The sequence below is a fragment of the Helianthus annuus genome, chromosome 15 (assembly GCF_002127325.2).
Source record: "Helianthus annuus cultivar XRQ/B chromosome 15, HanXRQr2.0-SUNRISE, whole genome shotgun sequence".
In the NCBI taxonomy this organism is placed as follows: domain Eukaryota; kingdom Viridiplantae; phylum Streptophyta; class Magnoliopsida; order Asterales; family Asteraceae; genus Helianthus; species Helianthus annuus.
In genome coordinates, this window is record NC_035447.2 from 39084322 (window position 1) to 39096351 (window position 12030).

The window sequence follows — 12030 nt, forward strand, 5'->3', positions numbered from 1 at the left end:
AGATGATTTGATGATTTAGATTAAATGACTATATTACCCTTTTAGTTGTCATTATCTGATTGGTGGATAGTGGTTCTGGTGGTTCTCTTAACTGGGCTAGTTTTCATTTTTGCGGCCCCCAACTTTATATAGATATATATATATATATACATATATATATATATACATATATATATATATGTATATATATATATATATATGTATATATATATGTATATATATATGTATATATATATGTATATATAGGGAGCCGCTAGAATGAAAACCACCCCGAGTTGTAAGAACCGCGAGAACTACACCCCACGGGTGGGCGTTCACCATGATTTTTTTTACAACTAGATGTGTGTATTATAAACACAGCCGTAAAAAAAATTTTAAACGCCGCGGCCGAGAGGGTAGTTTTTTACACCACAAGTTTGGTGAAAAAAAAAAGAAAAAAGAAAAAAAAATTAAAAACACCAAACTTGTGGTGTAAAAAACTACCCCCTCGGCCGCGGCGTTTAAATTTTTTTTTTACGGCTGTGTTTATAATACACACATCTAGTTATAAAAAAAAATCATGGTGAACGCCCACCCGTGGGGTGTAGTTCTCGCGGTTCTTACAACTCGAGGTGGTTCTCATTCTAGCAGCCCCATAGATATATATATAGGGTAAGGATAGTGTAAAAAGGGCTTAAAGTGTGAGAATTATGAGAATTGTATTATAACACTATATATAATACTATATAACACCATATAAACACCGTATAACAACATGTAACACCATATAATACCATATAACACTATGTAACACTATATATCATTATATAACAAATATAACACTATACATCTATCATAGACATGCTATCAGACAACCTATAGTGTTATATAATGATATATAGTGTTACATAGTGTTATATGGTATTATATGGTCTTACATATTATTATACGGTGTTTATATGGTGTTATATAGTATTATATATAGTGTTATAATACACTTCTCACACTTTGAGCACTTTTTAAAGGATCCTCTACTTATATATACATATATATATATATATATAGGACAAAGATCCGTTAGGAACCACCCTTTATTGCGAGAACCGCGAGAACCAGTGTGAACACAAACAGTAATAGCTAAAAAAATCTAAAAAACACCCAAAAATTTTTTTTTTATTTTTTTACTATTTTTTATATAAAAATCGCTACTTTTAGTATTCAAAAAAAAAAATTTTTTTAAATTTTTTTTTTTTGGCTACTAAAAGTAGCGATTTGAACATAAAAAATAGTAAAAAAAATAAAAAAAAATTTAGATTTTTTTTTGATTTTTTTAGATTTTTTAGGTTTTTTGGGGGTTTAGTTTTTAGCATTTTAGCTTGGGGGGGGTTTAGGTTTTTGGGGGGTGGGGGAGGGGGGTTTAGGTTTTGGGGGGGGGGTGGGGTGGGGTGGGGGGGGTTAGGTTTTTTTTAGGTTTTTTGAGGGTTTTAGTTTTTAGCATTTAGCTTGGGGGGGGGGGGGTTAGGTTTTTTTTTGGGGGGGGGGGTTAGGTTTTTTTTTTGGGGGGGAGGGGGTGGGGGGTTTAGGTTTTTGGGGGGTGGGGGGGTGGGGGTTAGGTTTTTTTTAGGTTTTTTGAGGGTTTTAGTTTTTAGCATTTAGCTTGGGGGGGTTAGGTTTTTGGGGGGGGGGGGTTAGGTTTTTTTTTGGGGGGGGTGGGGGGTTTAGGTTTTTGGGGGGTGGGGGGTGGGGGTTAGGTTTTTTTAGGATTTTTTTAGGTTTTTTTAGCTATTTTAGCTTGTGTTCACATTGGTTCTCGCAATAAAGGTGGTTCTCGCATGAACCCTACCCTATATATATATATATATATATATATATATATATATATATATATATATATATATATATATATAGGGGACCGCTAAAATGAAAACCATCCCCAGTTGTAAGAACCGAGAGAACCACTTTTCAACCATTAGATCTTCAAAATGGATGGATGAGATTAAAAGTACTTAAAACTAATATTAAATACTTTTTGTCTTATTATGTCTTTAATATTTTAATTCAAAAGTTTAGTTTAGTAAATTTACTCATTTTTATCATTTTGTCTTTATTGTTTTTATTACTTTTTTGGTATTATTATATTACATGTTTCTTTTAAATAGATTTTTTTTTATTAAAACCATTTTAAATTCAGATTTTTTAATAAAACAATTTTTTTTTTGCACGCCGTTTTTAAGCCCGGCTTTTTCACGCGTCGTTTTTTTAACGGGCCGTTTCTTACATCCCGTTTTAACACACCGTTTTTTACGTCTCGTTTTTTTACGCGGCGTTATTATGCCCCGTATTCACGCCCCTCGTTTAGGCACCGTTTTATCACACGGTTTTTTACGCTTTACAATTTACGCAAAAAACTTTTACGTTTTACGTTAAAAAGTCTTTACATAAAAGTTTACGTTTTTTACGCGCCGTTTTACGCTCGGTTTTATGCGTCGTTTTTACGCCCGGTTTTACTCGCCATTTTTTTACGCCCGGTTTTACGCGCCATTTTTTACGCCCCGTTTTTACGCGTCGTTTTACGCCCCCGTATGCACGCCCCATATTTACGCGTCGTTTTATTACCTGGTTTTTTATGAGCCGTTTTTTACGCCACGTTTTTACGCGCCGTTTTCTACACTTCGTTTTTACGTGCTGTTTTTTTTACGCCCCGTATTTACGCGCCGTTTTTTTAGACACACGTTTAAAAATTTTTTTTATGGTTTTAAACTTTTTTTTATCAAAACTTTTTTGACGGTTTTAGACGTTTTTTTTACAAAAAACTTTTTTACAAAAAAACTTTTTACAAAAACTTTTTAACAAAGAACAAAAATTTATACGAAAACTTTTTTACGGTTTTAACTTTTTTTTACAAAAACTTTTTTTACACACACGTTTTTTATACTTTTTTACGTTTTTTATAAAAACCTTTTTTACGGTTTTAAACTTTCTTTTACAAAAACTTTTTTAACAAAAAATTTTTCCAAATTTTTTTATATAAAAACTATTTTTACAAAAGACAAAAGAGGAGAGAGAAATGATTTGATGATTTTGACTTTAAAAGGGACATTAAACTTTTTTTACACACACGTTTTTAAACTTTTTTACAGTTTCAAACTTTTTTTTACGAAAACTTTTTTTACGGTTTTAAACTTTTTTTAACAAAAAAAACTTTTTTACAAAAACTTTTTTTTACACACACGTTTTTTAAACTTTTTTTTACAAAAACTTTTTTTCCACACATATTTTATAAACTTTTTTTACGTTTTTTACGAAAACTTTTTTTACAATTTTAACCTTTTTTTTTACAAAAAGTTTTTTACCAAAATTTTTTTACAATTTTTTTTATAAAAAACTTTTTTTACAAAAGACAAAAATTTATAAAAAACTTTTTTACGTTTTTAAACTTTTTTTTACAAAAACTTTGTTACGATTTTTTTACAAAATAACAAAAAGAGGAGAGATAAATGTGAAGAGAGAGAAATTGAAAACACTTTAAAAAGAGAATTTAAAGAGGAGAGAGATGATTTGATGATTTAGATTAAATGACTATATTACCCTTTTAGTTGTCATTATCTGATTGGTGGAGAGTGGTTCTGGCGTTCTCTTAACTGGGCTGGTTTTCATTTTAGCGGCCCCCAACTTTATATATATATATATATATATATATATAAATATATAGGGTAAGGATAGTGTAAAAAGGGCTTAAAGTGTGAGAATTGTGAGAACTGTATTATAAACAAATATAACACTATACATCTATCATAGACATGCTATCAGACAACCTATAGTGTTATATTTGTTATATAATGATCTATAGTGTTCCATTGTGTTATATGGTATTATATGGTGTTACATATTGTTATACGGTGTTTATATGGTGTTATATAGTATTATATATAGTGTTATAATACACTTCTCACACTTTTTACAGGATCCTCTACTTATATATATATATATAGCGGACCGCTAAAATGAAAACCATCCCCAGTTGTAAGAACCGAGAGAACCACTTTTCAACCATTAGATCTTCAAAATGGATGGATGAGATTAAAAGTACTTAAAACTAATATTAAATACTTTTTGTCTTATTATGTCTTTAATATTTTAATTCAAAAGGTTAGTTTAGTAAATTTACTCATTTTTATCATTTTGTCTTTATTGTTTTTTATTATTTTTTTGATATTATTATATTACGTGTTTCTTTTAAATAGAATTTTTTTTATTAAAAACCATTTTAAATTCAGATTTTTTAATAAAACAATTTTTTTTGCGCGCCGGTTTTTGCACGTCGTTTTTACGCCCGGCTTTTTCACGCGTCGTTTTTTTAACGGGCCGTTTCTTACGCCCCGTTTTAACACACCGTTTTTAAAACGTCTCGTTTTTTTACGCGGCGTTTTTATGCCCCGTATTCACGCCCCTCGTTTAGGCACCGTTTTATCACACGGTTTTTTACGTTTTACAATTTACGCAAAAAAACTTTTACGTTTTACGTTAAAAAGTCTTTACATAAAAGTTTACGTTTTTTACGCGCCGTTTTCCGCTCGGTTTTATGCGTCGTTTTTACGCCCGGTTTTACTCGCGATTTTTTTACGCCCGGTTTTACGCACCATTTTTTACGCCCCGTTTTTACGCGTCGTTTTACGCCCCCGTATGCACGCCCATATTTACGCGTCGTTTTATCACCCGGTTTTTTACGAGCCGTTTTTTACGCCACGTTTTTACGCGCCGTTTTCTACACTTCTTTTTACGTGCTGTTTTTTTTACGCCCCGTATTTACGCGCCGTTTTTTTAGACACACGTTTAAAAAAAATTTATGCTTTTAAACTTTTTTTTACCAAAACTATTTTTACGGTTTTAGACGTTTTTTTTTACAAAAAAAACTTTTTACAAATTTTTTTTTACAAAAACTTTTTAACAAAGAACAAAAATTTATACGAAAACTTTTTTACGGTTTTAACCTTTTTTTTACAAAAAACTTTTTTTACACACACGTTTTTTTTACTTTTTTACGTTTTTTATAAAAACCTTTTTTACGGTTTTAAACTTTTTTTTACAAAAACTTTTTTAACAAAAAATTTTTACAAATTTTTTTTTATATAAAAACTATTTTTACAAAAGACAAAAGAGGAGAGAGAGATGATTTAATGGTTTTGACTTTAAAAAGAGACATTAAAGAGGGGAGAGAGATGATTTGATTGTTTAAATTAAATGACTAGATTACCCTTTGGAGTGTCATTATCTGATTAGTGGAGAGTGGTTCTCGTGGTTCTTACAATTGTGGGTAGTTCCTATTTTAGCGCTCCCATATATATATATATATATATATATATATATATATATATATATATATATATATAGATATAGAGAGAGAGAGAGAGAGGAAGAAGATCATTTCAGAACCGAAAATATTTGCAGAACTTACAGAACTCTTTATAACCAATCATTTTTTTATTTAGTTTTTTTCATTTATTTTTTTAATAAAGGGCATAAACGTAAATTAACTATTCCATATTACCTCGTTTAAAAAATTGGTTTTGACTACTAACGATTAATTCCTAAAATCTCTCATTTTAAAAACACTTTTAGATCTACAATATCCAATATTTCTTTGTATTATCAATTTGAATGTATTATGTTTAACATTAATGGTAATACATTAAATATATACATGCTGGTGAATTTTTTTTTAGAGTTGATCGGATTTTTCCATTGATGATCAACGGCTATAAAATTAAAAGGCTTTTATGAGTTCATAAAAAGAAAGTTTTGTAAAGAACTTCATGCTCGTGATAATTTTTTTAGAGTTGATACGCTTTTTATTCATTATTTACTTTCAAATATACAGATAGTTTAAAATTTTAATTTTGAAGATTTACATAAACGTAACTAAATGGTTGGCTTAAAGAAATTGATAACTAGTTTGAATATATGTGTAAATATTATACTTATACATATTTACATAAATGTAATTTGGCATTCACCTTAAAGAAATTGGCGATGAATATGAATATTTACATATATGTAATGATTATACTTACACACATGTATATTAAACATTTACGTAAATTGGTGATCAGCTCAAATATTTATATGTGTAAATATGATACTTGTACATATACATAAATGTAAATTAATATTCACTTTGAAGAAATTGGTGATGGATACCAATATTTACATATATGCAACTGTTATACCTCCATGTATACTAAAACATTTTACATAAATTGATGATCAGCTCGGATATTTACATATATGTAAATATTATATTTACATGTATGTTAACATTAATATATATGAATAAAGTATCCATTTGACGAATATATAGTTAAAATATCATTTTTTTAATCGAAGCAATAAAAAGCCTAAATAAATGGTGGCATGGAGTGATATTTGTAAAATAATCGTCTATATGATGTTGGAGAAAAAATGGAATAAATTCTGGTTATTTCCATTTTAAATTAGTGTATGTTTACATTTATACCCTTATTTAATTTAAATATAACTCTTTTATTGTCCTTTTAATTACAAATATACCATTACTTATTTCAACTATTGATTAACAGATCAATGGCTATAAATGGTTCTTAAGAGTTCTGTATAAAAAGTAAGTTCTGCAAAGAACCCAGCCATATATATATATATATATTTATATATATATATAGGGGAAGTTCATTTGAGAAGAAAATTAAATTGAGAAGAAAAAGAACAAAGTGTACAATTCTAAAACATTAAATAGTTTTCTCTCATCTCATTTATTATTCTTTTTGACTAATTAATTAGTCATAAAGATTATCATCATCCACACTAAAATTTTTGCCTAAACACATCAAAATTTATCCTACACGTTTTTTTAATTTATCCTACACAGATTGAAATTTATCCTACACAACCCGTAATTCATCATACACACCTCATAATTTATCCTACCCCTTAAATTAATTTTTTTCTTCTTTGAAAAGATATACTTTTTTTTTGAAAATAAGTTACACATTTAATTTAGTTAGCTATGAAAAAGGAAGACTAACAATTAATGATCTATCTAATTTTACCAATATACCCTTACACCTATATTAAATACAAAAATTAAATGAACTAAAATAAAGCATCCTTATTGGTTGAAGTTTGTTCTTTTTTATTCTTACAAAAAAATTTCTTCTCATTTGAACCCTCCACTATATATATATATATATATATATATATATATATATATATATATATATAGGGAGCCGCTAGAATGAGAACCACTTCGAGTTGTAAGAACCGCGAGAACTACACCCCACGGAGCGCCGTTCGCCATGATTTTTTTTTTTACAAGTAGATGTGTATATTATAAACACAGCCGTAAAAAATCATGGCGAACGGCGCTCCGTGGGGTGTAGTTTTTTACACCACAAGTTTGGTGAAAAAAAAAGAAAAAAGAAAAAAAATTAAAAAACACCAAACTTGTGGTGTAAAAAACTACACCCCACGGAGCGCCGTTCGCCATGATTTTTTACGGCTGTGTTTATAATACACACTTCAACTTGTAAAAAAAAATCATGACGAACGGCGCTCCGTGGGGTGTAGTTCTCGCGGTTCTTACAACTCGGGGTGGTTCTCATTCTAGCAGCCCCCTATATATATATATATATATATATATATATATATAGGGGAATGTTCATTTGAGAAGAAAATTTAATTGAGAAGAAAAAGAACAAAGGGTAATTTTGTAAAACATTAAATAGTTTTTTCACTTATCTCATTTATTATCATTTTTGACTAATTAATTAGTCATAAAGACTATTATCCTCCACACTAACATTTTTTGCCTACACACATCAAAAGTTATCCTACATATTTCGAAATTCATCTTACACGTTGAAATTTATCCTACATAACTCGTAATTTATCCTACACTTTTAATTATTTTATTTTATTTTTTTAAAAAAATATATATTTTGAAGATAAGTTACAAAAAATTTAATGTATTAGCTATTAAAGAGGAAGACTACAAATTAATGACCTATGTAGATTTACCAATGTACCCTTGTAGTAACATTAAATACTTATATTAAATGAAGTAAAATAAAGTATTCTTATTGGTTGAAATTTGTTCTTTTTTCTTCTTACAAAAAATTTCTTCTCATTTGAACTCTCCACTATATATATATATATATATATATATATATATATATAACTTAACATATATTATTTAGTTTTTTATATTTAATACTTATTGCTACAATAATATATATTTAGTATATTAAACAAAAAGTTATATAGATAATAGCTAGGCTCGTTTAGACTCATGACCAAGCTCGAACTCGATAAGTAAAGCCTGGGTTGATAAGTTTATTTGTCAACAAACTTATTCTTATGATGAAGCTCTTTTAAACTCGGCTCAATTCAAGTTTTTAAGAAGTCGATTTCAAATAGTTTACAAGGGGTTTGGCTCATTTACACCCATTTATAAAACACGCATGCTATGTATGAATCTATAAAAGGAAATAATTGTATGATACTGTAAGCTATTGTTGGACTGTTGGTGTATAGATCATTTTTAAATGAGTTGTAACATTCAAGATTAAAAGTTGGATAACAAATAATTGAATATAGCACTAAGTTAGATAATTTTACGGTTATCTTTCTCCATTAGTTCTAACTTCTAATACAACATAAAATTACATGCTTTTTGAAATCTGATTATAATAACCAAAATTAAAAACAACATAACAAGAAAAAGAAATTTCGATTACAGGTTTTCAGATTTATAACAATTCAAACACTTATGTATCATGAGAGCAAAAGTGAATCGTTTGGAAGCTAGATTTGGGATGTACTGTCAATATTAGTTGTAGGAACCCTAAATATATCTTTTTTCATGCACAAACTAGCTTCCCTAACCCTACATTTACTCCTATATATCTCCCTCCCCATCAAAACCCTAATGGACCCTTTTCATATGAAATCTCTCTCTCTCTCTCTCTCTCTCTCTTGATATTGATAATCATTCACTGAATTAATACAAAACCTATCATTTGTGATATCATCTACCGATTCACTGCTCCATTTCCATTCGTATGATCATGAACTTTGAAGTGCAAGCCGAGAGGGTGGCGAACATGGATCCGCCGGTTCAAACTCCTTCGGATCAGCACCTTTGTTACGTTCGTTGCAACTTCTGCAATACCCTTCTAGCGGTACGCATTTGTGCATTTTTTTGTAACAGGTTTTACCCGGAAAATGTTAAATAAAAGAAATAAAGTGATTATCTTTGTGTGATTTTGATTATTATGACACATATATAGATAATTATTTCAATCTTTGTGTGATTTTGATTATTATGACACATATATAGATAATTATTTCAAAAAGATAAAAATAAGGATTTGATTATTATGACACATATATAGATAAATACTTGTATGTATACATGGTAACATAGATATCAGTCGTCTATGTGTGTGTATATAATCTGAAAATTGTTTTCAGTGTGTGTATACAATCTGAAAATTGTTTTCAGGTGGGGATACCATGCAAGAGGCTTTTGGATACAGTGACTGTGAAATGTGGGCATTGTAGTAATTTATCATTTCTCACCATTAGGGCTTCTCATCCTGATCATCCTTCACTCCCACCTTTTCAGGTATTTTTCTGATAAATAATTCTTATAAAATATATTTGTGGGTAAATATACTATAAAATTAACCCCAAAAAAAATTCTGATAATCTTGGAATTAACGATAGATGGAACACAAGTACACAACTGTTTTTTTTTTCTAAGAATGTTTTTTTTTTTTTGTTTTAAACCTGCAAACAGGCTGGTTTCTCTAGTGACTTCAAAAGGGGCCAATCTTCATCTTCTTCATCATCCACATCAAATGAACCCACTTCACCAAAAGCTCCGTTTGTTGTCAAACGTACTCATTAATTAGTTCTTCCTTAATTCATCCTCAGAAAATATTAATTATGATTATTTCTTTTGAAGTATTAAATATTAATTGCAATTTTCATGATAAAATTTGTTCTTGTTCTTGTTCTTGGTCACATATGTATAGCACCTGAGAAAAAGCATAGGCTTCCATCTGCTTATAATCGATTCATGAAGTGAGTTTACAACCAAACTACTGACAAATCTTTATGTTTGTTTTTGACAATTTCCATATTCAACTTGTTATATCTTTTTTTTTTTTTGTTGTTGTGAAATTTTAATATAGAGAGGAGATACAACGCATTAAGGCTTCGAATCCGCAAATACCTCATCGAGAAGCTTTCAGCACCGCAGCGAAAAATGTAAGTATGCATTTATATATACACTTTCTAGCTTTTTTATTAAGATTCAAATAACGTAAATGGAAATATAAGATATGAATAATTAGTTTAATGGATTTTTAAGAATACAACATACAAATTACAAATAATATGTATGTAAAATATATTTATTTTAATAAACCATTGATAAAAAATAGTTAACGATTTATGCTTGTTTTTTTCTCGTAATAATTTGTTGTTGTGTTATGAATTATACTATGTATATTGATATTTTTTTAGTTTTTTTTTTTTTTTTACATTTTTTATGTGTTGAAGTTATAGAAATAAATGAAAGAGAAGGTAAGAAAATAATTTATCTTTATTGGGTTTTACTAATTTATCTAAATGTTTGCAACAGTGGGCTGGTCATATACCAAATGGATCCATCCCTGGGAGCATCAACACTGTAAGATTTCTTCAGTATTTATTGGTTAAAAATAAACAGAATTGTTTTAATAATTAAAAGTATATTTCTTTGTTTATGTTACTTATATATATATATATATATTGTTAATTGTTTCATAGCTCATAGTAATAGTCCTCCTTTTCTCCTTTATTCCCTGTTCTTTTTCCTCACGCTTCTCCTTTTAGGAAATTCGGCTTCCTTATAACATAACCTATAGAAAAAAAAGTATTTAAACAAAGTGTAATATTGGTATAGACTTGACCATTACTATGTGAAACATGCCTTAGATTACCTTTTATTGTTAACATCTTTCAGTCTACACAATGTTATGGTTTCTGTTGGATCAGAAAAGTAGGATGTTTCTCGTTTTCTGAAAACTTTATGGCCAACTGAAAAAAATAGAAACAAAAGTTGTGTATCACTAATTTAGTCTAAACCTTAATCTTATCAAAGTTAAACAACATATGGTGTTTGTCTCTTCATATACAAGAATCGGAGATAATTCAAAATTTCTATGAAGTTAACAAACGTTTTTCTAACGATTCTTCGAATTAGTGAATGATGATATGTTTTTCTATTTTGTAGGGTTTTGATCTTGCAGGAATGAAGTAACTAATTATGCATTCTTCCTAAGCTACCTTGTAGGATTGATGCAACCTTATGTATTTGAGTTCTAAAACTTATGTTCTATGGATGATTTATGCTATTTAATTTCTTGTTAGTTTAAAGACAAGCATGCATTTTATGTAATATATCTAAATTTAGAATGTGTGACTACGTAATTTTATTTGGGTGTGTATATTCACACACCTTGATGCCTATCTACACACTAAAGTGGGACCCTTATATACGTCACGTACATTTCTGTACTAGCGTATAGGATTTATTTCTTTGACCAAATACCACAAATGGGACGCCTATATACGCCACGTACAGACCTGTACGTGGCGTATAGGGTTTATGTCTCCGATCAAGGGGTAAAACCTAGTACGGTATCAAATCAATCACATATACGCCACATACAAGCCTGTATGTTGCTTTTATATGATAGCTATGTACGCCGTGTACAGGCGTGTATGTGGTGTATATATACCTGACTGATTTTATTTTGATCCGATGTTGTCTGGGCTCGTGATAAAGGTATACGCCAAATAGAGGGTTGTACGAGGCGGTTACATGTGAATTTGGTTTCTTCAAATAGTGGCATGCAGACGCTTCTTCATGACCCTCCTCGTTCTTCGATTCTTCCCTGGTTTATCAATTGCCAGACAATCGTGAAGCTAAAAAGTCACCGGTCTGGGACGGGAACTATTTTTTTGAGC

The 12030-nt window shown here is 29.4% G+C and overlaps 1 protein-coding gene across 1 annotated transcript; it reads left to right on the forward strand.

The window, feature by feature from the left end:
- Positions 1 to 8932: 8932 nt before the first annotated feature.
- On the forward strand, positions 8933 to 11477 carry LOC110911400 (protein CRABS CLAW). The gene is made up of 7 exons (XM_022156007.2): positions 8933 to 9191; positions 9515 to 9637; positions 9812 to 9911; positions 10050 to 10098; positions 10209 to 10284; positions 10661 to 10708; positions 11294 to 11477. Exons 1-7 carry the CDS (start codon positions 9072 to 9074, stop codon positions 11318 to 11320), a joined length of 543 nt encoding a protein of 180 aa, XP_022011699.1. The 5' UTR covers positions 8933 to 9071; the 3' UTR covers positions 11321 to 11477.
- The last annotated feature ends 553 nt before the right edge of the window (positions 11478 to 12030 follow it).

Bases quoted from the DNA above. Each gene is read 5' to 3' on its own strand.
- LOC110911400 (XM_022156007.2), top strand. From the start codon at position 9,072: ATGATCATGAACTTTGAAGTGCAAGCCGAGAGGGTGGCGAACATGGAT. The intron at 9,638-9,811 runs GTATTTTTCTGA...ACCTGCAAACAG, and splicing joins CTTCACTCCCACCTTTTCAG to GCTGGTTTCTCTAGTGACTT. The intron at 10,285-10,660 runs GTAAGTATGCAT...TGTTTGCAACAG, and splicing joins TCAGCACCGCAGCGAAAAAT to TGGGCTGGTCATATACCAAA.